The sequence below is a fragment of the Arvicanthis niloticus genome, chromosome 9 (genome assembly GCF_011762505.2).
Source record: "Arvicanthis niloticus isolate mArvNil1 chromosome 9, mArvNil1.pat.X, whole genome shotgun sequence".
Classification (NCBI taxonomy): Eukaryota; Metazoa; Chordata; class Mammalia; order Rodentia; family Muridae; genus Arvicanthis; species Arvicanthis niloticus.
This window is the reverse complement of record NC_047666.1, coordinates 28,884,199-28,910,482: the sequence shown is the minus strand read 5'-3', so window position 1 is coordinate 28,910,482 and position 26,284 is coordinate 28,884,199. Positions and strand designations below refer to the sequence as shown.

The 26,284-nt window shown below is 47.1% G+C and overlaps 1 protein-coding gene across 1 annotated transcript in view; it reads left to right on the top strand.

Annotated features, from left to right (window-relative positions):
* Nucleotides 1-26,284, top strand: part of Chchd6 (coiled-coil-helix-coiled-coil-helix domain containing 6) — a 206,279-nt gene that overhangs the window by 166,237 nt on the left and 13,758 nt on the right. The window contains exon 6 of the mRNA XM_034511780.2: nucleotides 4,594-4,664. Coding sequence (XP_034367671.1) covers nucleotides 4,594-4,664 — 71 coding nt within the window. The remainder of the gene's footprint in view (nucleotides 1-4,593; nucleotides 4,665-26,284) is intronic.

The following is a 26,284-nucleotide window of genomic DNA, read 5'->3' as shown; positions in this document are numbered from 1 at the left end:
TCCCTTAGTAGAGCATTCATGAATGCTTTTGGCCTAGGTGTCTGTGTTGAGGGCTCTGGGCCAGGAGCAGCTCTTTTCCAGGCATATAGGATAAGCTCTTATTTCTATATCCATTGTCATATACATGGACACATGGGCCTTACCTGACCTGTACTTGATAGACTTGCTGTCGACTCTATGCTGCTACATCCTCCCATTCTGCTGCTTCTCCTAGCTCTGCCTGGGGGCAGTGGGTCGATCTCTCCTGTCCACGACATGTTTTGATGCCATCCTCCCCTTCCCGCCTTCCCACCTTCCCACCTTGCTTCTCTCACCCTCACACTCTCTTTTGATCTTGCAAATCCAGGCCCTTGGAGAAATCAGACAGTATGAAATATGAAAACTGCTTGGGAAGTAATTGAAGAAACACTGCGACTTTTGAAACCCACAGAGATAATGCTCACACCTTCTTACTCATGTTATTTAATTTTTAATGGCAGATTTAATTAATGGAGATCAGGTCTTCTGCCTTCAGATGTGCTCAAGAAGCAGCTGCAGGCATCGGAGGAGGGGCAGCTGTCTAGAGCAGAGGAAAAGGCATTCCAGAAGTGGGAACTTGAGAACTCTATGGGATGAAAAGTCTCCAAAACTATCAGCACATGATGGTGGGCACAGAAGATATGTGGACAGTGCAGGCCCACCAGAGAACAGTCAGAAAGCTCATGAGCTTCTGTGGTAACTGTAGCTCCCAGGCCCTGGGCGGTCCAGGACCCTCCAGTGCTGACCCCTCCAGGAACATGGGACTCCATTGTCCACAGCTGCCACAGTCTTAAAAATAGGACTGCTCTGCTTTTCCCTCACTTAAAAAGACAGGCATAGGAGCTGAGGACCGTAATTTCAACACTCAGGAGGCTGAGATAGGAAGAACACTGAGACTCTCAGTCCAGCCTTGTATACACAATGAGTTCCAGATTAGCCTGGGCTACAGAGCAAAACCTTGTTTCAAAAACACAAAACAAACAAAGCCAGGGTTTTATTCACCCCTCACTAGAACTCAGGCTCTGAGCCTAAAGTTGAGTTGACTGCACCCACTGTGTCTTAGCCCTCCCTGCCCTCAATCCCATTGTTTGGCAGTCCCTGCTTCCCTCCTGTACCCACACTGCCCTTTGGACACCCACATACTGTTTTCTCTCTTCATGAGGCTTCCTCCTTGTTTGGCTCATATCTCCTCATCCTTTACAGTTCATTAGAAATAAATATAGTCTTTGTCCCCAGACCCTGACTTCCAGAGTGTCCTCTGTAAACATGCTCACTCTCACACACAGCTGCAGGTAGGCACTCGTTCTCCTCAGCACTGCTTCCAACACTAGGAGAATTTATCGGCCTAGAGGACCTGGTGGGAGCTGCTTGAGTTGAGGTGCAGAGGGCTTACAGAGCCCTCACCCCCACTGTGCTCCCTCATAGGGTACTCCTTCACAGGATGTGCTCGCTCAGTGTGTTCTTTCACAGAGTGCCCACTCACAATGTGCCTCACAGAATGCTCCCTACTTAAATTACTTGCCCACAAGGTGCTCACAAGTGTACCATAACCTCATCCAGAGGTAGAAAGGAGATGGGTGGGGCTAGGATACAAGCCCTAGCAAGCTCACCACTCACTATAGCCCCTGGCCTGCTTTCACTTTTGAAAATATTGATGTGACAAAAATTGTGCTGTAAAGTTCAGTGCTAGTCTACCATGAACTAGGCCAAGTACTCCATTGTTAGAACCACCAGAGGCAGTGAGGGAGCCAGAGACATGCTTTGGTGGTTGGGTTCTGTTCAGGTATCAGCTCCCAAGAAGACAAGTCTGATCAAGTTTGCAGGCTGCCCTGGTAGGTACCCCTACAGCTCAAACTACTGACCTCATGCCCATTTGTAATTGTGACACAGTGGTATCCGAGCACCCCATATGGCCAGGGCACAGGCTCCACTTGACTTGGACCCCATCCCCATACATAGTGTTGTCAGGATAAATAATTTGGCCAGTCCTCAAGAAGCCCACAATTATGACAAGTTGTAATCTGCAGGATCCTTGTCCTTAATGAGGAAGGCTGTAGAACCAGGGGCTTATGAACAAATATACCCCCGTTGTGGCTTAGAGACGTTTCCTGTGCTTCTGGGCCAGGAGTTGTTACAAAGCCCACTGCCATGGGTTTGCACAGACAGTCGGGATGGGACCAGTGGGGGATTTTCACTGAGTCATCATGAGGAAAATAGAGGAAGCTACAGGGGGTGGCCATAACCACTTCTTGGCCTGTGGACACTTCCTATGACAAATCCTACTGACCACATGATTGGCTCCATGTCCCCTGGGACAGATCCATACTGCCTACCATACAGAGCAATGGCTCTAGGCCTCTTCTGCCTGCCCACAGTACATGGGCCCCATCTCAGCCTTTGAGTCCTTTCCTTGAGAAGGACTCAGTAGGTGACTGTACCTGGAAGTCTATGATCTGACCCTTTGAACACACAGAGAAGAAAAGAAACTCAAGAGTTGGGTGGGTTTCTTATGGGGAAGAAAGACCAGCATCTGCGAAAAGAACACAAGGGTTTTTTGGCTTCAGAAGCTCTACAGTATTGTGTGGGTTGGGGGAGATCTGTGTGCCTGCTTTTCTCTCACTCTGCAGTTAAGAAATCAAAGCTTGGAGGAAGTAAGTGGTTTACTCACAGATTGTGGCCAGCACACACCAAAGTGCTGTCATACTGTGAGCCCATTGGCCAGGCAACATCCTCAGGAGGCTCTACCAGAATCCCAGTGATCCCAAGTAGGTCACAAAAGAACATGTACTAGAGGAATTGGGAGAGACTGATCAGGGTGCCTCTGCCTTTTTCCTCAGCCAGGACAGCCGTATCAGAGAATGTCACACCATTCTGAAGCAGGGATATGAGTACAAGGACTCCAGAAGAGAAGCAGAAAACTTCCAGAGTGTGGCATTAGTATAGATCTTCCACTGCCAGGCTGTGAGGAACCTGTGTTTGTTCCATGCCTGTTGTATGCTGGAGTGGTTGGCACACCTTAGAGAAGGCTACCTGGTGTGGAGAGAGGAAACTAGAAGGGATAAGCTAGATGATCTGCTCCACCTTCTAGGTCCTGAGCCTCCTTGCCAGGGGCTTTGTGTTCCTAAGCTCTCCTGCAAGAGTCTCCTTTTCATGCCGACCTCCCACCAAGCCTGCCTGAGACTGCAGACAGTGGAAATCTCAGAGAGCAGGTAAAGGTGGAGCCTGATTCTAGCCCAGACCTGTGTTCACACCTGTAGTTCCTGGAGGAAGTCCTCTGCCTTAGTTCCCTTCCCTATAGACCTAATTGGGCTCCACACCACAGAATGTGCTCTCCTGGCAACCTGTATTCAGACCGCTCTTTCCCTGTCCATCCAGAGACTAGCTTGTTGTATTTCTTCAGCAGGTAGGTAGAGCCGGGTCAAGCCTGACAAATGTGCAAGGAGGCACAACCTTAAGAGTCCACAGTCCTTTCACTGTCCCATCAGCTTGTTGCAAGGACTAATGACCTGAAGCTGTTTGCTCATCTGAAACACAGAGAATCCCTTCTCAGGAATGAATATATCTCTGTGCAAAGGACCTGACGTTGGCACACTGCACATGCAACTGGCTTCATATCCCACTCAAAACATCTGACCACTTTCCCTACACCTCTGTACAGGGGCCCCTTGACCCACCCACCCTGTCTCAGCCTCCAGGTGTGGCCTTCCCCTCACTGTATGTCTGACCAACTGCATGGGTCTGAGTGCTCCCACCTAGAGTGCTACATCCTGAGGCTGAAAGGATGTCAGTATCAGTCTTCTCTGGGAGCAAATGAAGATGTCAGCTTTAGAGAAAAAGGAAAGTGCTAGGCTAGGCCTGTGTGACCAGAAATGACTGACAAGGTAAGCAACTTACTGAAAATCACAATGTAACACCAGGAGCAAACACAGCTGTCATGTTCTTGTTTCTAGGTTTTCCCTGCTAGCCTGATTCTGTAGGTATCTGTAGGTAATGGGTAATGTCAGAAAGAATAGGTACATGCCTTCAGAACCTCCCACAGTGCATCATGGAAAGCAACAGATGGAAGCATGCTCCAGTCTAGGAGTTAAGACACTGGATAGTCCTGACACTGTTCTTCACTGTATGACTTTGTCTTGTCACTTGGCCTCTTTAGACAGCATGGTCCACTTGTCCAGTAGGGATGAGAATAGATCAATGTCAGCACCTTCTTCTTTACAAGTAATAAATGTTGCAGGCTCCACCACAGCCATTCCACTGATCCTGCAGCATACAAGCAGCTGGAGACATGGGTGTGTGTAGCCATGAAACTTTACTTACAAGCAAGGTAGCCAGCAGATTTGGCCTGTGGCCTGCAGCTTGCCACTCCCTGAACTAAAAGTTATTATGGTTTGCCTTCAGCAGTCACTTTTCTGGGGTTCCATCACAGTGATCAGCATGCTGTGGGAGCTAGGACCTCGCTGTGCTGACACCAGTTAAAGTATTAGCATCTGTCCAGTTCTAGTGTGGTTGTGTCCCACAAGCTTCTAGAAGGAGGTGTTAACCTTTGGTAACCAGTTTTGTGTTTTCTCTTCGTAGAATGCTGAGCTGTATAAACTGTCTTCCCAACAATTCCATGAGGCGGCTTCCAAAGCAGAGAGCACAATAAAGTAAGGATCTGCTTATTGTTCTTGTAAACGTGCCTGCATTTGTAGAAATCCCCATGTGTGTGGCTTGAAGCCTGCTGCCACCTGCCTGGTGGCAAATTCCTCTAATAACAAGACAGCCATCTGTTCATCAGCCCCTCAGTTGGGCTGAAGGTAGCCATTGGCCATCAGTAATTACCCAGATTAGCACACAGTTCTCCTCAGCTCCTTGGTGTGTTGCAGTGGGCTGCAGCCACTGCCTTTTTCTGAAGCAGCAGCTGCTTTGTTATCTTGCTAGGTAAGGGGCAGTGAACAGGTTCCAAGGGATCTGGAGTTTAGTCCTGGCCCTTTGCTTTATGAGGAGTGGGGGGAGGGGGGGTGAGAGTATAAGCGTGTCCCCTGTGGGGGCCTCCTGCTCCTGCTGAGCACACAGTGCTCCTCATGCTCTGGACACTCATGCTGTGCTCCCAAATGAAAAAGGCTCAGAGAGGCCAAAGACTCATGTGGCAGTACTTAGCCCCATCTGCCATGCTTCTGTGCTGCTGTCCATGAACACTGAACCAGGTTGTCAGAAGCAAGGAGGCGTGGGCTTTTTCATGGATCATTTGGGGTGCAGATCCCTGGGAAAGGAAAACCTTAAGTGTGAAGATGGTCTGTGTGCCAGGAGACTGGGATTCTCTGATGAACTATCAACCCCTTCTGCTCCCTTGGCAGTCTCTTCCAGCAAGTTAGGTGAGTCACCAGAAAAGCCCATGATAGTACACAATGGTTGGATCTGGCACCATGAGAAGAAGGTGTCAGAGGAGGGTTGCATAGCTATGAGGTGACAAAGTACCTGTGAAAGACAATGCTGTGGATGAGCATGAACCATGCAGAGAACCAGGAGAATAGGGTGGAACTGGTGCAGTCAGAACAGACCTGAAGGTGTGTGGGGTGGCATAAGGAGCAGGCTTCCTTTTGTTCCCACGTTGTGAAACACTTGTAGCTAGGGGATGCTAATAAGCAGCACCAGGGAAGGAACAGAAAACAACAGTCTTGAAACTTAAGTCCTAGAGGAACAATAGGAATCTATGGTGTGGGAGGGCAGGACTTTCCCGTCAGGTGGAAGGAGACAGGAAAGGGATGGGTACACAGCCCTGGAGATGTTGCCCTTTCCCAACACCCCTATGAGCCTGAATATTACATGTCTCCTGAATGACAGAGGACATTTAGGTGTGTTACCTGTCTGCAGGTGTCCTTGCCTTCATGGTGGGACAACAGGACCTATTTCATAAAGACTTCCTGGGCCTTAGCTTCATGACTGTGAAACCTCATGTCAGATTGGGAAGGAGGATGGGGAGCCAGGTGACAACCACTGTGGCAGTGCAACCCCTGACCATATGAGGGGCCTCTCCATCGGCAAGAAAATAAAGCTGCTTTACCCTGCCACCTGCCTTTGTGAGCCTGACTTCATTGTCACTGGCTACCTTTGCATCCTCTTGACCTCTGAAGACAAGGTAGAAATGGACCAGTATGGTTTTTATGAGGTGAAAGAATGGTCTTGTGTGTTTGTAGCATGCCTGGACGACCACTGTTTCTTGCTGAGCCTATATTGAATAGTAGTGCTTTGCCCACCTTCAGTTTGGTTCTCTTGTATGCTATTACTGCTGCCAGTGTACAGACGGCTAGAAGGAGCTAGAAAAGGCATCAAGGACCCATTGCCAGAGATCACAACTGGTTGGTATAGTTTGTATCTTACATGTCACACCCACCCAAAGTCACAGGAATTACAAACATGGTCCCCAGCCACAGTGCTGCTGTGAGATGGTAAATCTATTAGAAGACACCATCTAGAAAGGGAGTCAGACCATTAGAGGCATAGCCTTGAAGGGCATATTGGCCTCATCTCCTGCTCCTTGCTTTCCAGCTGCTGTGAGGTAAGCAGGCCTCCTCTACCACAAGTTCCCTGCATCATGTCTTGTGTGCTGCCACAGGCCCAAAGCTTCGGTATCCAGTAACCATATTCTAAAGCTTCTGAATCCATAAGCCAAGTAGACATGTCCTTTTCCCTCTGTTAAGTTGATCTGACTTACACAGTGGATGTGTAAGAGCACTGGGCCTAAAGCTTACCCAACTGTTTTAGAGCTGTCTTACGTCTTTGTCTCTGCTGTCTTTCTTTTTTTTAAAGATCTATTTTATTATTTTTAATATGGGTATGTCATGCACATGCTCACACATAGACACATTACACAAAAACACGTATTAAAAATAATAAATGTTTTTAAAAGAGGGGTGCTGGATAGATGTCTTAGTGGTTAAGAGCCGACTACTCACCCATGTTCAATTCTCAGCACCCACATGGCAGCTTACAATCATCTGTAACTCCTGTTCTGGGGGATCCAGCATCCTCATACAGACATACATGTAGGCAAGACACCAATGTACATAAGAAATAAAAAAGTGTGTGTGTGTGTGAGAGAGAGAGAGAGAGAAACGACTGTTAGTGACCCCACATGGGTGCCAGGAACCAAACTCAGGTCCTCTTCAAGAACATGATCTTAACCTTCGAACATCTCTCTGGCCCCTCTACTCTTTCTTTCTTTCTTTTTTTTTTTTTTTTTGAAAAGATTTGTTTATTTATTTCATGTATGTGAGTACACTGTCACTGTCTTCAGACACACCAGAAGAGGGCATGAGATCCCTGTTACAGATGGTTGTGAGCCACCATGTGGTTGCTGGGAATTGAACTCAGGACCTTTGGAAGAGCAGTCAGTGCTCTTAACCTCTGAGCCATCTCTCCAGCCCCCCGCGCCCCCCCCCCAACTCTTTCTAAGAACTCTCTGAACCTGGTGTAGGTGGTTGGGGCCTTAGGCCACTAGGCCTGACAGACTGACTCAGACCTCAGCCCTACACTTACTAGCAAGTCACTTCAATCGGAGAGGTCTCCATTTCCTCGCCTCCAAATAGGACACACTTTGCACTAGGCTACATGGTGGTACACAGTCTCCATACAGAAGGGAAGCATAGGATAGTGTCAGCTGCAAATGGTGGTAGCAGCATGGGTTTTGGCCAGAGGCTGAGTCAGCAGTCTTCAGAAACCCAGCTAGATCTCTGAGAGATGATATGGTCATAAATATTGAGTTCTTGTCAGTGGGATCAGTGTTCATGTGAAAGGGATGCTAGGAAGATGCCTTGTCCTTCCCATCCTGAGAAGACAACAGGGAGAAGGCACTGTCCAGGAAGCAGGGCTATGGGCCTTACTACCCAGGAGCTGCCGGCCCTTGGGCCACATGGGTATCCAGCCTTTGGACTGTGTTCAAGACATGGATGTTCTTCATGAACCATCTGTGAGTCTCAGCACCACCAGTACTAAGAGATTTTGATAATGGCAGCCATTGAGTCACTTCACAGCACTTGCTTGGTGGAGAAAGATTTGATGAATAGAGTTTCCAGAATACTGTCTTTTCCCTCACGTAGTAAACAGTGCAAAGTTAGAAAGTATTTTCCTTAAATATCAAAGGAAAAAATGTTTGTGAGATTTTTCGGATTAGCAAATGATTGCAAATTGCATTGTAAATGTCACAGAAATGAATGCCAGCTGCTAGTGACAGAAATGGTGGGAGTTTCCTTCCAAGACAGTGGAGCATCGCTAACAGCTCTGAGTAAACCAAATGATTACTTAAGATGGTAAACTCTGTCCATGTTTTCGTTCATTCATTTACCACATGTGGCATGGCTCCTATTCTTGATAGTATGCTAGAACCAAGGTTCTAGCTAGGAACAGGACGGCTTCTTTCCCTGCCAGGAGGAGCCTAGTGACATTTGAGATATGAAAAACAGTTTCTTAAACTGAACTGCAGAGAAAGCAATTTCCCAACAAATGTTCTCAATGGTCTAATAGTACTGTGAGTTATGATGCACAGGTTAGAAGTATCCAGCCAAGGAACCTGACCTAGGCTGGTTTGCAGAGGAAATGACATTTGAACTGACTCCTATGAGATGAAGAGCTGCCAGAGGAAGGAAGGAAAGGGAAGCTGGTTTCAGCATATGCAAAAGCCCTGAAGCAAGAAATCTTGTAGTTCACTTAGGGAACTAAAAGGTGACCAGTGTAGCCAGAGTAATGAGCAAGAAGAGAGATGTTGATGAAGTTCCCAGAAGTAAGCAGAGGTTGCATTGACATCACATGGCCTATTTTAGTTTTGTTGTTAAGAATGCAAAGTGTATCCGTGTGCTATTTAGCAACCCCTCAAACAACCTTGGACCACATGGGCAGTAGCCCAGAGGAGCACAGTGGGGGTGAACACTGAACTTCTACAGCATTGCACATCAGTGCTCACAGACCTCCTAGCAGCCAGTCTTGTGAGACAACAGCACAGGCATCTGTGTACAGCACACCATGCCTGGTGATCACAAGTGGTGGTGCTGCTGGTTTAGTGCTTGGTATACAAGGCTATGTTGGTCATTATTTTAATGTGTGCTCGTTCTACTTTACAAAGGAAAAATCAGACATAAGGTAGCATGCTCTATGACTTGGACAGTGGCTGCTGCCATCTTATAGATGCTGTGTCTCATTGCATCAGAGGGCTACACCAAGTGATTGACACATGCCACCTCAGTTTGCATCATGTGATTTGGCTGAATTAAGGGATAAAAAGCTGCTCTACTATTGTTTGTTCACATGATGTTGCTAACAACACATTTCTTCAGAACAGCTCACTATGGATAAGCAGTGAATGCTTTTACCTCACCCAGCTTTATTTTCTTTCTTTTATCTGCGGTCATGCCTGTAAATTCTCTCTTGAGCATATAGCTTTTTTTTTTGGTTTTTCGAGACAAGGTTTCTCTGTATAGCCCGGGCTGTCCTGGAACTCACTCTGTAGACCAGGCTGGCCTCGAACTCAGAAATCCACCTGCCTCTGCCTCCCAAGTGCTGGGATTAAAGGCGTGCGCCACCACTGCCCGGCAAGCATATAGCTTTGCTATAGCATTTAAGTTCTAAGCTGATGTATTTTCATTACAATTTAATTCAATTTTTTAAAATATTTAATTCTGATTTCTTCTCTTGAAGAAATGTATTGATGATTTTCCAAACCTTGGAGGATGTTCTACTTTTGGTATGATTGCTCTCTAGTTTAATTTGCTAATTAGTGACTTGACAACAGGAGACTTAAATTGCTTGGAAGCTTGATTTATGATCCAGTATATGGTCTGTTTTGGTAGCCATCCATGGTTACTCTTCATTGTCAGCCTCACTGGATTTGAAGTCACCTGGAAGACGCCTTGGTGTGTTGTCTTTGAGTAGAGGTCTACATGAAGAGGGAAGACTTGCCCTAAATGTGGATAGCACCATCACCATAGATAGGATGGGGAAGGGGAGAAATGAATTAAGCATTGAATTCATCTCCCTGATTCTTGTTCCTGTAACCATTTGCTCCTCTGGGGAAGAATTCTTGATTCCAGAGCAGGAGTGTTTATGCCAGAAGGTACAGTCATCCCACTGAAGCAGAAGCCAAGATTTCCCTGGTCACTTGGGCTCCTGGTGTCCTTCCCAACTATGATCCAGCCCACTAAAAAAAAAAAAAAAAAAAAAAAGATCCAACTGTTTCTCCTCAATGGAGGTAAGGAAAATATACCTGGAGGGCAGGAGATCTTTTAGGCTACTTCTTGGTGTTCCCATTGCCGTATGATTAAGGTCAGTAGGAAACCACAACAAGCCAATCCAAGAAGGTTGATAAATGGTCCAGACTCTTCAAGAAAGAGATGTGAGTCACTCATCTAGGTAAAGAACCAAGATCTGCCTGCTGAGGGTAGAGGGAATGTGGAGTGGGTAAGAGAGGAATGTGCTTTAAGTACCAGGGATAGCTAGCCAGAGAAAGGAGAGGACTAGCCTTTGTGTGCAGTTATAAGGGAATTCTGCAGTGGACATGCACATCCACTGGGTAAAGTTGTTTGCTCATTGCTGTTGTTACTTGGTTCTTTACCTAGAGGGATGACTCACATCTCTTTTCTGGACCATTTATCATCCTTCCTGGATTGACTTGTGGTTTCCCACTGACTTTAATTGTAGGGCAATGAGAACACCAAGGATCTCCTGCCCTCCAGACACATTTTCCTTACCTCGTTGAGGAGAAACAGTTGGATTTCTCTTTTGGTGAGCTAGATCACTCACCCTGCTGCCCTTCTCCATCATAGATCTTTCTTCGTGTCCCTGGTGGTTCTCAGCTGCATGTCAGGCACTGTAAAGGCTTCAGTGATGTTTTCTTTTCAGAGATGTCCTTGGTGGCCGCTCAGATGAAACAGGCCATCTTATTCTCAGGGACTCAGCTGACTAGCTCCATAGTCTCCCTGACAGTTAGCTGAGTCACCGTATCCCAGGGTGTGGCTCTCCAGAATGTTTCCTTCGTAAAACTCTGAACCATGGTTCCAGTTTCTCTAGTCATGAGAACCTTCTGGAAACACCCTTTCTCAAGCCTTTACATGAGCTTCTTAGCCTCTTACTTTAAGTGGCTCAGAAATTTATAATTGTTTTAAAAGAAGATAAAAACTAAGTTTCTAGTCTCCCACCTAGACTCCTGGGCCTTGAGCTAGCTGTGTGATAGCCTCTCAAGAGATGCTATTTCTTTGCATCCCTGTGAGATCATCCTACTGACCTCCAGGCCTTCACTGAAGCCATGAGCTAATAGAAATGCTGTGGTGGGGAAAGTGACCCAGGAATGCACAGCCACCTTTGCATGGTCCTTTCTCAGGTCCCGGCCTGCTCATCCTAGTTTCTTCAGTACTTAGACACCTGCAAAGATTGGCTTTTATGGCAAGGGAATAGAGGTCTCCCTCTGCTACTCCACTGCTGCTGAGGCAGAGCTGACAACCTCTGAGAAATGGCTGGACTCAGCCAGCAAGTTCAAAAACCAGGAAGTTTTCATGTGACTTTGGCAGAGCTGCTCCAGCAGCACAGTGGGGCTGGTCCTAGAACTCCCCCATTATCTCCAGGAGCCTGAGTCAGGATCCTGATGACCCCGGCCTCCAGGGCAGTGGAAGACTCTGTGATGAGGCCAACAGTCATGGTCTGGGGACTCTTGTTTTGGAAGAATTGAGTTGTTGGTGTAGATATGAATACCCAGTGTGTATGCCCTTCCACCTCATCCAAGCACTGCGGACAGGAATGCTCTCATTTTTTGAAGGAAGAGATTAAGACCCCAGGGAACATCCTGCGTTTATTGTGCCACATCTATTTTTATGACTACCTTCAGTCCTCTTCCCATGGGATTCATTCACAGCCTGCTTTGGCTTCTCATTGTCAGGAAGCATGTACTGTCCTCCTGGACGACAAAGAGTCAGCTTTAGAGAATCTAGAACAATCAAGCCAGGAGGAAGAGAGTTATTAACTATTTCCTGAAACTGAGTCATTGGCTCCTAGGACTTTGATCCAAGGATCCCTGATTAATATCCCTTGCAACTTGCTGGTTTGAGCTACCACCCTCCCTGGAAGATAAGATTTACTACACAAACTGTGTTGGGAGACCCACCTGAGTCCTTCAGTTTGCATCTACTTAATGAGCTTTTGACAGTTGACTTATTAAGATAGTGTACATTGATTTGAACACAAAGCAGCATTCATTCAACATTCTTAATCTAGGAGCATTCAGCTCTATCTGAACTCAAGGGATGCCAGTGGCTCAGTTCCCATCAGAGGTGGTTCAGCACATCCAGTAAATGGACACCATGATACAGGTGCTTTGTGACACCCTGTCTGCCATCTTTTTCCATCCTAAGGCAGAGGTTGTGTACATGCGGCAGACAAGGCAGCCATGGCAGGTTAGTTGGCCTCTCAAATACAGTGTCTTGGTATAGAAACTGAGACAAGTCTGGTGTTTTCCTGTGCAAATTCTTACAGAGACCCACTTTGGTGGGCATGGAGGCAAGTCTCCATTATTCTCCACTTGATTCTCCCTACTCTACCTAAGACCAGAGACAGATTACTAATACACAGGCTGGCTGGATGCCTCAGTATTGTCTGAGTGAGTGGGAGGGGAGAAAAGAGAGGAGAAGAGGAGAAGGTAAGACACACATGTGCATGTGTTTGAGGTTTTCTCAGCTGCAGGCTCATTGGCAAGACACTACTCCCATGCCACTGCAAGGCAATGTCTCTTGGGGAAAGGAATTGGTTTCCATAGCATTGTGTTTGGAGTAAATGGTTGAATGCTCACATGCTCCAATCAGCAGTGGGGTACATATCACAAGTGGACCCCAGTACCCTCTCACTGAATCTGCATGTGGTTTCCAGGCTACTTTTAGCATTGCTCTCCTGTGCCCAGTAGCATCAGTTGGATAAGCTTTTGAGCTGAAATGCATTTGCCACCCCTGGGTCAGATGAATTCAGTTGTTGGAATTATGAGTATGAAACTATTTGGCTCCCACTTTCAGAACAGACACTGTTGGGTTATGTGTCCTTACATATCCTGCTCTCTGTGTAGCACATCCTCCGTTTCTGTCTAGATCATGCTTGCTTAAGCTCCTTTTCTGTTTGCCATCCTGTTATCCAGAGTTCATTCCGTAGCATTCTATGTCCCTACCACCCAGCCTAAAACATGGCATGGTAGAAGTGCACCAGGAGGGTAGATAAGGGGGCCATTGTCCTAGGGTAATAAATAGGTACGGTTGGGAGAGAAAATATACTGTTTCATGGAAGCCTCTGCCACAGGAATCAGGGTCTCTCCAGGGCAAAGACTTTGAGGCCAGTCAGCTGCTTATGCAGGTCACACTTGTGTACTGCTTAAGGTATGGCCTGTGACAGATATCAGAACTACTATTGTGATTAATATTATTGGGGGGGGGGGGTTACCCCACATAGATCATTAGTTCCCAAATAAAAGAAACAAACCTTTATGTTTATAATAAGCCTTAAAAGCACTAGAACTGGGCAGATATCAACGCTCTCTGCTATTTTGGCCCTGTTAATAACCACGAGATATCTTTTGCCTTGTTCTGCCTGGTCCACTCCTACTCCACAGGCTGGCCCTCATGGCTATGCACTCACAATCCATGCTACTCTACGGTGACTTTTCTCTCCCTCCTCTTGATCTTCTTCCTCTGTAGTGGTCCTTGCCTGAGGTCTCAAACTCAGGAACCTTTGCTCCATCCACCTCCTCTCTTCTGCCCAGCCCAGGCTGTAGGCATTTTTATTAACCAATCAGGGATGACTTGTGGGGCGAGGTTTATACAACAAAAGCTGGTCTCCCGGAGGATCTCCTTGTCTTGGAGCAACCAGATCTTTGGGTACAGAATTGAGCATTAGAATATATAGCAGCATCAGGACAAACCACTACAAACTACTGAGACACATCTCTGCAGATTATTTAGACAGCATTGGAATGTGCGTGTTAAGCCTCTAGCAATGCACATACATGATGCACACACAGTATGCAATATTAGTGCTAGCTTATATATTAGCAAGCACACCTGCCCTTGATATACAGAGTATGGTCACAACTGAATATGGAACCACAAGGGCCAGGGAGGGGAGGCTGGTACCTGGCAGCTGTCCTTGAAGAGCCCTGCCCTAGAGGTACTCTGGATACAAGCAGCTATGGATGGAGCACTACAGTTGTTTATAGGTATAAAACACTAAAGCAGCTCACTGCAGCTGATAGAAGTCTCTACAACTATTGACCCTGGAATAGCAGATGCCACAGAGGGTGAGCCACAGTGGGGCAGGCAAGCATAGAAGAGAGACAATGGTTATTGTATCTATATGCCCAAATGCCACATGACACCTGATGTTCTCCTCTTGGGGGTGTGGGTGCATGATACAGAGAGGCAGGGAGAAGCCACTCTCCAAGTGGAGACTGGTACTGACTTCAAGGGAGCTTAGGTCTTTTTGACACGGCCAAATGGGACAGTAGCATTATCTGAAGTGCTCACTTTGAAACAGTGTGCATTTATGGGTAGCTTGTACAATTGAAATTAGGAAGATTATTACTAAAGGGAATTGTGGGGTGAGGGAAATAGAGAGTAGGACTGCTGTCTTCTTACAAAGCAGCACAGCTATGACAAAGGCTAGCCTGTTCTCCCTTGGACCTAGACCCTGTTTGTGGGTTTTATTGGAGGCGGGGGGAACCCTCTCTGGACCCCTGAGACACAGACAAGCTGATTGGAGTGCAGGCGTTACGGACTACAAGGAAACTTTCCGGTGCTCTGAAGACCTCAGGCCCCAAGGCCAGCTTCTAAGAATGCTGGGCTAGGGACAAGTGGGGTGAATGTAAGAATTGCCAGCAGTTTTGTATTCCCTGCTCTGTCCTGTCACCCTAACTGATGAGTCCCAACTCAAGTCCCAACTAAGCCCTGCAGGCCCTGGGTGAAGACATGGAAAGGCCCTCCAGGGAGGGACTAATGCAACAGGAAAGGCAGGTATAGTCTATGGCCTAGAAAGAAACTGGCAGCAGGCTCACTGGCAGCAGGCACACTGGCACTCCTCAGAGAAGCAAACCTTATCTGAGAAGCAGCAAGGCCAGAGTCATGAACTACAGCTATGAAAACTCAAGTGAGGTCTAGGAAAGAACTTCCTGACTTGCTGTGAGCCTTTGTCTTCTACCAGAGAGTTTAAGGAGAAATAGAATGGTGTGTACTCAGAGTGTGGCCCGTGTTGCCCTTTGTCTCTACTCTCCTGGTGAACCATCAACATCTATCTCCCAGGAAGAACTTTCAAGTATTTTATTTGGGGGATATCTGGGACTAACCTAAGGCCTGTGTTATGGCGCCTGTGCCTACCATTGACAGAAGGAAGCTGGGGTTCCTATGTATTTGTCTGGAAGCTTCCTCCCCTTCCAGAAAGAATGTTCTCATTATTCTTTCTCCTAAACATAAGACTGAGTGGTGTGCTCTCTGACCTGGGACAGGCCTCCTTCCTCAGCTGAGGATGAGATGTGGTCCTCGCTGCCTCTGATACTAGGCAGCTCTGCCTATGCATACCCTCTCCCCAGGCAGATCTCACTGCTTTTGTCTTGACCGGGTCTCTGTAAAGGCATCTTGGCAATCCCCTGACTCCATACTATAGAGCCCTATCTTCACAGTGCCCAAAGGCAAAGGTTGGGGACCTCCACTCCCTGTTAGTGTGGCTTTTTACCCATGCCTAGTCACCACAGTCTAGTCTGCAGAGTGTAGGCTTCTTGCTTGGAGGAGCTTTGTTCCCTTCATCTTTGTAGCCCCAAACATGTCAAGCACTCAAGGGACTCTCAGGGACATAGAGGCTTCTTGGGAGCAATGGGAGCCATGGAATGTGGTAAAGCTCTCCTGGAACAGAGACCACGGCACACTAGTCTCTGCCTGAGCTATTGGGTGGTGCCATGAGCCGATCACAGTGGGGCATCTGAGTCCCAAGTTCACCAGGCAGCCCCAGAGAGATGGCCAGGCAGTTCTGTGCTCAGGCGACAGGGTGCATGGAACCTACAGGAAGGTTTTGGTGAGATATCAGAAAGGCAGACCTGAGGTGCCAAAGGTATTCACTGCACAAAGCCAGGAGTTGAGGCTGGTTCTGGACACAAGGCCAGCAGTGCACAAGAGCCACTGGAACTTGTTCTGTAGGCTGCGGCAAGTCATAAAAAAAGCTTTTAAGTGGGGAATTGATAGGATTGGTTTTGTGCTTTAGAAAAATAACTGGCAGCCTTGGGGAGGACAAAGTGACAGTGTTGAGAGCAGAGACAGGACTCAGTACTGCCAGCTGGAATGACTCACCCATCCTGCAGCCACAGGCTTCAGTGTTCCAGGTACAGAAAATGACAAGACCCTAGCCGCCCCCTCCCAGGCAGCAAAGCAGACAGTCCACAGTAAATGAGACAAATATAAAGTATATGAAGGAATACACACACACATACATATTAAAGAGAGGACAATATGGGGAAGGGAGGGTAAAACTATGCTACTAAATAATACAAAGTGCCATGGAGGAAACAAAGCAGGACAGTGTGGGAGATAGCGACCAGGGCTGCACAGTTCAGAGTCACAGTGGGCTTTGTGCAGCATTGATGCAGGAGGAAGGTAGGTGGGTAGGTGCCATGGAGCTCTGGAGAACAGGGACACCTGACCAGGCCCTGTTTGTGCACTGTTACCTCCTGTGAGCAGGTTTGAGGACCATGGGGTGACATGTTCTCTACAGTCTGTGTGTTCCAATGGCCTGGAGCTCATGTTTGTTCAGTCAACACCCACTGGGTGGGTTTGGAAGCACTGGCCATAGGTTTATGGGAAGGGCTGCCTCAGCCCCAGGCTTTCTTGATGTTCAGAGATCCATGACTTAAAACTGAGCTTAGAAACAACAGTTTGGTAATCCCCTCCCCTTACAAAGACAGAACTGGCATTTCATTCCCAGCTCTATTAATGGGCCCACTTTGGGAATAAAGCCAGTCTCCCTGAAGGCAGGGCTGACGCATCTCTTTGTGCCACTTTTGTTTTCTTCTGAGTGTTACATTTAGATTAGCTTCTGGGGATTAAATGGTATTACAGTCCAATCTTTTTTTCTCTCCTTTTTTAATCAGTAGAGAGGTGACTGCTTAGCAATGTTGCTGTTAGATTATTTTCCTGAGTTGTGTCACCTCCCCATTCCTAATCTTTGGGGAAAGCTTGGTTGAGGCTGAATCTGCTCCTGACTTGGGAGGAGCCAAGCCATTCGATACAGCCCTGTGGTGAGCACATGCTGCTTCTCTAGGAAATATGGCCTGGCAAGTGGGTAATAAAGTGTCAGTGAAGAATCCCCTCAGTGCTGGGTGCTGGCAGTGAATGCTGCTTACCCAGTGCTAGCTGCTGGGCTCTCACCTGCCAGATTCCCAAAGGCCTGCTGGGCTGGAGGCAGGAAAGCCTTGTCTTTAGCCCTGACATCTAGTTCTCAGGAGAACAGGGTGAATGTCACAGAAAGATGGCTCAAAACAGCTGGAGATTCAGACAAGTATCCCAGGTGTAGTCTAAACCATAGCAAAAAAATTGTCTAAGCATTGTGAGGGTTTCACGTTCCAAGAGCTGACATTGTCTGTCTCCCTTAGTGTAGACCAACTATTTTAAACATAGATGTAGGTCATTCTTGGAGCACCCACCTGTAAAGGTTGAATCACCAGTGACCATCCTTACACCTTCCATCTCCTATCTGCTTAGCCTGGAAGTAAGCAAAGAACTTCCATAAGGATGGCTTAGGTGATCCTCACAAGCTTCCTCGTTCCCTGTCTGCAGCTCTACAGTACAGAAAGATGCAGCCCTAACAGTTAGGTAACAAGAACTGTCATATTCCCCTGCCTTGCTTTTCCCTCAGCTCTGGGGGAGGGTGGGGGTGGGGGCACAGCTCACTGGAGTCCTCGACTCTCATTGCCACTGTGTTGTAGGCACCATCTCCCTCATCCACAGGCTGTGCTGTCAACAATGCCACACCCACCAGACCCGCCTTGGAAAACTGATGCCTGCTGACTCCTCAGCTGACTCCACTGGCCATTGGTATAAGCTTCCCGAATGTTCAAGTCCACATAAGCTCAGCTTGGGCCTAGGATTAGGACCCAGTATCTATTTTATGAGTGGCTCTCTAGGTGGACTCAATCCAGGCTGGGGACTGATGTTTGTCATTTCATAGCTTGTTACTCCTCATACTCCACCTTCTAGTAACTTGTTGGCCACTGTTCCTTCATACTTCAGATAAGTCACTGATGAGCCTGTGAGTTGTCCAAGCCTGAAAACCACCATCTACAATGACAACGTGCCTTTGTTCAGACAGCCTTTGGCCAAGTCCCTGGCCATCAACTTGTGTTATTACTCTGTAGCTGCAGGCTGGATGGTGAGGGAGAACCTGCTAGGAATGTAGATAGAGACTGAAGCTGTCAGGCCATTGGTGTCCTAGCCAGAGAAGGAAAGATGAAATGGGGCAGGGGGAGGGGAGGTTGGGTGGGATGGGGGGTGGGATGTGTGTTCAACAGACTCATGCATTTCTGATGGAGGAAAGGAGAGATTGGGGGTGGGGGGTTGTGTCCAACAGACCCATGTTTTCCTGCTGCTGTCTCACCCTGTCCAACTTCTCTCAAACCAGTCTCCTAAAGCCAACCCAGCATCTACTGGGATGATTTAACCCCTCTAGTGTGTGTTGTGCCTGTTTTCTGCTGGATGTAGCAGTAATGGCATGCTCTTCAGACTGTATAAACTGTGTTCTTGAGCACAGTTCAGTGGATGGAGGGGGTGGTAGACATGGGAAAAAGCATGGTCCTCTGATCATCCTCCTGCCCACAAAGACCTTCTGTCCTTTCTCCTAGCATTTGTTCTGTTTTCTAGGAGGAAGCCAGCTCTATGCAGAAGCCCATGGGCTTTGAAGCAGAGAACTCAAATACTGTTGGTGTCTCCCATAGTGGCTTCTCTCAGCCCCAGTTGTATTATCTCTAACACTTGACCTCTATCTTGGTTAAGGTTTCCATTGCTGTGAAGAGACACCATGACCAAGGCAACTCTTATACAAGACAACATTTAATTGGGGCTTGCTTACAGGTTCAGAGGTTCAGTCCATTATTATCAACGCAGAAAGCATGACTGGGTCCAGGCAAGCATGGCGCTAGAGAAGGAGGGAAGAGTTCTATATCTTGTTCCAAAGGGAACCAGGAGAAGTCTGGCATCCGAGCAGCAAGGAGAAGGGTTTCAAAGCCCACCTGCACAGTGACACACTTCCTCCACAAGGCCACACATCTAATAGTGCCACTCCCTGGACCACGCATTCAACCCACCACACCCTCAGTAGCTCCCAAGAGCTGTAGTGAGGGCTAAGTTCATCCTATGTTCCTTCTCAGGTTTGTGATATGAGTCTTCATCTCCTTCAGAAGGCAGATAGGAAATTGTTTTTGTCTCCATTCATTCTTGCTCAAGCCCCTCTGAATATATGCCCTCCTTGTTTCTTTCCCAAGAGCACCACAGTCTGAAGTACAGAGAATGAGGACTTTCTTGGCTCAAGGTTCCTCTTCCTACTGCCTGACAGCCATCTCCTTGTAGCTTCCTTGGCCCAGCCAAGGTCATCAGGAACCCTCACAAGGCATAGTATGTTCTTGTTCCCTTGGTGGTAGCTTTGGTACAGCAATGGCATTAGATTGTGTGAATCTTTGTCCTGCCCAACACCTGGAGCTCTGCCTGGCCTCAGCCCTGCAGGACTGCCTGTCTTCCCTTTCCATAAAGAGACAGGAGTACCTAGTTATCAGTAAATGTTCTTTAAGCTTTAACTCCATTCCAGATGTTCTTTTACTTCCCTCTGGTCCCAGCACACAGATCTGCTGATGAAGCCAACCTTGGTCTGTCAAGCTGACTCTCAGCCTTCTGAGCCAGTCTCTGGTCCCAGGAAGGCTGTCATGTTGCTTACAATCCTAGTTAGAAGGACAGACCATAGGACTCTTGTGCTTTCCCTGTATGCCCTTTGAGTCCTAGCTATGGCTTAGGAGCTAGGGAACTCTGACTTCACACTCTTCTGCCCTGACTACTAACTCATTCTGACCAACCGCAGATCATTTTGGCTTGCCTTGTTTTCCCCTCCTTCTCCTCAGTGTATACCTAGCCCAGAGCTTTGCGGGTTCTAAGGTGATGCCCAGGTGAAATGGATCCAACCCATGAAAACTCCAGCATATAGCCCTAGTTCTTCTGCATTTGACAAGAGATCTGGTTCAGATAGCCCAGGAACAGATTACAAAGACACACCCTTGTCTTATGAAGCATTAAACCTATCTATACCAGGGAGCTGTCCTTTCCCCATTCTCATGATGAGGAAATTGAAGTTTTCTTTGCTTTCCTGTTCTGGGTTATCCAGTGGAGGAACAAGATAGAGGCAGGATTCAGGGCCTACCTTGGAAATGTAAATTTCCATCTTGTAGATGCTAATGGTCAGCTTGTGTGAGGGTCCAGAGGTTCTAGTCATGTGTGGCTTAGAGAGTTGAGCTGGCTCAAGGCCTTTGCTGTACCCTGCTGCCTGAGAGCCTCCCTCAGTAGCCTTCATAACCCACCACTGCTTCTTAGCCTGGCTAGGCCAGCCCATGGGCTCATCAGGCTATAAACAAGTCTGCTTAGAATCACATGTGTTGCAGAGTCCAGCATTCTGCAAAAGCAAGAGACCTCAGAACATGCACTGCCTGGAAACTCCCAAGTGGCCACTGTGCACCCTGGAGTTAGATCACCTGCCAAGTGAGTGTGTTATAGCCAACATATTAATCACTTGCCCGGTAAAGTCCCCCAGGGAAAGCCACTAAATCTAGGCTGGCTTCTGAGTTGCCTCAGGGACCCTAAAGATTGAAGAGACCTACTACTTTTTCCTGTGTGAGCAGTTGCCTTCTTTCTAGGGCCTGGGCTTTGAATTGTAGAGAGCATGGGTTCTTCTGGAAGGAAATGTTGTTCTATGACCTGTGGCCTCACAAACCTAGGGCCTCACATTTTAACATGCCTTTCAACTTACTGCAGAGTGCACACATACCCAGTGGCCAGGCACAAGTGGGCATGCCAGGGCTATGAGCACAGGAAGGCTCTAGTGGTTGTGTCAGGCCTGTGAGAAGACTTAACAGCTGCCCCTCTGTTGATCAAGATACACTGTAGCTCAGCACTCCTGCCTTTTTAGGAGTCTACATCTCTCATCTGAAGAGAATCTTTACTGTTTCTAACAAGAGCCCAGTTCTAGGGTCAAGTTCTTAGGTGACCTCCAGGGAGCTTTGCTCCGAGCCTGGGAATATGAGATCAGAGTCATACCTGCCCTGTTAGTGGGCCTGCTCACTATGCCAAAAAGTTACCTCCTACCTTAGGTCCTCATCTGTTCTGTAGTATAACTGGACTACAGGTTCTCAAGGCCCAGAGGAGTATTAGTTCCACTTGCGCCCAGGCCTGATTCCATTTGAAATGGTGGCTGTGCCATTTCCAGGATCCAGGTGAAATCTATGGAAGCCTTAAATGGTTAATTAAATCATGTACTAGTGGTGAAAGCTAATTCTGTAATAGCCCGCATTTGTGGGTTACAGAATGTTTTCCTAAATAATAGGCATTGGTTTAGCAATCACTGAAATACCTTCCAATGACAAGATTTCTCCACAGTTCATGGTTTTTAAGTTGTGTGTAATGTAATCACAATCAACTGCTGTTTTATCTTTAGCACAAAAGCCAAGTCAGAATATCACACAGAGATACACTGTACAGTGCCCTCCTGCATGCATGGACACATAGCCTAGCATCAGCTCTTGCCATTCCCTGGTGGCATTTTGGAGCAATTCTTTCTGTGGTGCTAGTAGTCCCTAGGGCTCCAGGGACACACTTCCATATAACTGAAGAAGGCCTGTGAGGAAAGTGTCCCTACAGCAGATTCCTCACAGAGTTTGTGTCTACTTTTGTATTGTCAAGCTCACTCTCTGAATTTCACTGGAATGCTTTCCAGTGTTCTATGATGATGGTTGTCAGGAATGCCTGGAGTTTTACTTAAATTAACAAGTGATTGCCCTTCCCATTAGCTCAGCAAACAGACCCTAATTAGTGAACTAGCTAATGACGGTTGCCTCTGGGGTCATTAGTCCTGACAGACAGTGTTGGCCGTGTTCCGGGTACTGCATCACTGTCGCAAAGCATGTTGTCAGGCTCTACTGGAAGTTGAGTCCGGGAACACATGTCCTGTTGTCCCCTCCTTTTGTCTTTTATATTGTTTCCTTGGCTCAGTAAATTACCTATGGATTAGAAACATGGATTTTTAGAATGAAGACCAGAAAAGTGGTTATATAGATTCTAGATAAAATAGTTTTCAAGAAACAGTTTCATTAGTCTGGGAATCACTCTAGAAATAGTGTTTTGCCCTGCAGCCTTGTGTTTCCTCAGTGAGCACAATTACCTTTCCCCTCAGGGTGCACAGGATGCTCAGCACGTATCTTTAGCATGCCCTCCAACCCCAGGTTATCAAGAAACAGGAGACAGCATGGCAGGATGCAGAGGCAGGGCATCTGTCTAAGACGTGGTACTTCTCAGGGCTTGTACCCTTTGAGAGTCCTGCCCTCCACAGGAGTGGATATCAGGCCTAACACAGCCTGATACATGATTGTTTATTTGGTTTCTTTGAACTCTAGACACCCCAAGTATTTGCAGATACAGCTTCATAGTAACCCTGTGGAAGTCCCAGGTTGGTGTTTCAGAGGTGAGGACAGCCCTGCAGGGTGAAGCAAAATTCTGCAGAGACTAGCATACAGGGCCAGGCACCACCATGACAGAAAGGTGCTTTGCCTTCAGATGTTGTTACTGTACAGATTCTTCCTACATCTGCTCAAAATCATGTGCCGTTTGGTCTAAACATCTATTTAAGCAATGGCTAGAAGGCTGAAAACATGAAGGGCAAAGAGGGTATTCACAATACAAAGTTTAAAGTGAGTCATGGGTGTAAAATGTATGACACTTTTCACATGATAAAAGTGAACAAAATTGCATTTCAATGTTCCTAAGTAGCAGAAGTGAATCTTAGAGAATTTTTTAAATCGTGCGAAGGTGATGAGCAGAGCAGATCTTAACATGCTCTCACTGAATTACCGTGTGACCATGAGTTTTGAAAGGCAGAAGCACAGTGTTGGTTGAGGTGGGAAGGCAAGGTTTCTATTTCCACTTCAGATTGAGGTGACAGGAAGTGCTGGGAAAGCCATCCAGGGAAAGGCCTTGGCTGCTCCCATGGAGTATGTGTTCATTTGATCCCTGCAATGTGGATCGTCCATGCCTCTGGACAACCACCCGGTGCTCTCTGCTTCTCTCCTTCAGGACCAGCCTGTCCTCTCTGGGAACAGAGCATCCCCACACCCTGCAGCCAGGCCACCCACCTTCACACCCCTTTCTCTTGGCTTCCTAGCCTAGGCTCCTAGGCTAAGGCACATTTGGGGGGTTTTTTTTGTTGTTGTTTGTTTGTTTGTTTGTTTGTTGCTCTGAGTCATTGTGCTTGGGTGGCAAGATAGTGAGACATTGCTGTTGTAGCTTGGATCGAGGGTATCCTCCACACGTTCATGTCTTGAAGGCCTAGTCCATCTGATGCTAATGGAAGAAGGCAGAACCTTTAAGAGGTGAAACCTAGTAAAAGGAAGTCAGGTTTCTAGAGACATGCCCTTAATATGGAGATCCCAGACTACTGTCTCTTTGTTTCTCAGCCACCATGAAGCAAGCAGCCTTTCTATCACCAACTCCTGCTATGGTGTACTGTGCAAAAACAACAGGGATGAGCAGCCATGAACTGCAACATGCCAAGATAAACATCTCCTCCTTTCAAGTTTTGTGTCTCAGGCATTTTGTCACAGTGATAGAATGTGACTGACATAGTCATGTGTATAGAGTACCCAGTTCAGAAAGTACCAGTCCTAGGCTATTCAGATACTACCAGTCTCACCACATGCAACTGCTGACATATGACTCGTCTGCTCTGAGATGTGCTGCCAGTGCCACATTTACATGGATTTCAGCCAACTCAGAACAAAACTCTATAATGTCTCATAACTTCTTCCTGTACTTACATGTTGGAATAACGATTTGTTATATCTTAAGTGAAATGCATTATTGAAATTAATTTCACCTGCTTCACTTTTGCCATGTAACTATTAGAAAACTTTAAGTATACGTGTAGCTTGCCTTCCACTTGTTCTGGGAACCAATACTGCTTTCCCTCTCTCATGACCTGCATGCCTACCACCATGATTGTAACCCCACCCAAGAGCTTGTGTGTCCCCAATGGAGAGAATAGCACTGTGTCCTGCTGTTTATAGGAATGGAGAACAGCACCATTCCTATAAACAGCAGTTTCTCTTTTTTTCTGCTTTGAGCACAGGTAAGTCAGGAGCCATCAGTAGACAACCAAGAACCCACCCAGGTGGCTTCTGAGGAGAGGGTACTGTGGCTTCTACCTCACTACCTCACTGTATGGTCACTAATTTTCTTGGTTTGAGTATAATAAGAACTAAACTGGCTTTGAACACAGCCTCCACACTGAATCCAAGATGAGCAGAGTTCACATGGCAAACACACAGAACACCAAGCAGGGTCTGGCTCAGGGTGAGTATGAGCTGTGTGGAGGCTGGGCTTAATCGTTGCCATCACTGACTCTTAGAATGTAGTGCTTCATTTAGACTCTTCAAAGTTGTGTGTGTTCGTGCATACATATGTGTGATTTTAACATCAATCTTGTTTAAAGATAAATGCCAGGATTTAAGATGAATGCCTATCATAACAAGAAGGGGTAAGTCTGTTATCAGGGTGTTCCTGTGCCCTTCCTCCTAGGACCATGTTAGTAGGACCTTGTCCTAGTCTGCTTTCTGTTGCTGTGATCACAACCAACTTGGGAAGAAATGGTTCATTTCACCTCATAAGTTACAGACTGTAATCTAGGGAAGCAGAAAGGGAGTTCAAGTCAGGAACTGAAGCAAAAAGGTACACTGCCCTGGCTTCCAGGCTCACATTTAGTTAACCTCCTCTTACAGCCTAAGTTCACCTTCCCAGGGATAGCACTTCCCAGGGATAGCACTGCCCACAGTGGGCTGGGCCTCCTACATCAATAGCAATCAAGAAAATGCCCCACAGATATGCCCACAAGCCAGTCCTCTTGATATAGTTCTTCCTTCAGTAGAGGCTCTCTCTTCCCATGTGTGTCAAGTTGACAAGATTAACAAAGGCATACCGGCAGGCACCAAGGCAGTGCCATCCTCAGACTCTGCAGAGTCCTAGGCACCCCCCTCAGGACTGACCCAGGCCCCTCTCTCAGCCCTACTATGAAGGCTCTACAGAAGCTCTGTGTCACCAACATGATCAAGGAGACCTCTGCTGCACAGCCACCTTCTGAAGCTTCCTTCCTTTGGGTGTTCTCTCCCAAAAACCGACTCCTCCTGCATGCCTCTCCCTTCAGTCTTCCTGTAGACATAGGGGTAGGAGGGCAGTCATATTTATCAGACCCTTTCTGTGCTCTTGGGAAATGACATTGAATACATTATCTCCCATTTATTGCCTTATTTTATAGGCAGTAAGATGGGGAGTCGCCAAAGTGAAGGCACTCACCAAGGTCACAGAGCTGATGAGTAGCAGCCAGCCTCCATCAGCTGTCACACAGGAGGTATGGCAAGGGAACATGGCTGGCACAGGACTGACAGTGAAATTTTAAATGCCAGGGGCTTGGGTTTGGTTTTGTCTTGGGAAGCCATCAAAAGTGCCTGAGCTTTGAAGTGACAGGATCAGATGGGTGTTTTCAGGAGATAATTCTAGGAGCCAGGTATTGTCTGCTAAGCCACAACTCCTCCATCCTAAACCCAAGGACAAGAAATGACATTTGTTTGTCTAATTTCATGCATATGCCAGCCTATTGTTCCAGCCTGCCTTTTTCAGTCTGTGTAAGTAACTGCCTCACTGTGTACACACACGTGTGTGTGCATATACACACCCATCATGAGTGGGGGGCATAATTTGGCAGAAGACTGACTGCAGCTGGCTTCCTGCCATGCAGCCACTGGCTTATGACAACTGTGACTTGTGTTTCTCACGTACCTGGGTAGTGATGGAACAAGATACAGATACTGAGAAATGAGACTGTCCCCTCACAAATACCCTAGAATTCACACCTTTTCCCAGAAACATTGTTTTTTACTTCAGTTTTGAATTTCAGAGGTACTGGCAACCTTTGTCCTCTTCTAATTCAGTGAGTTTTT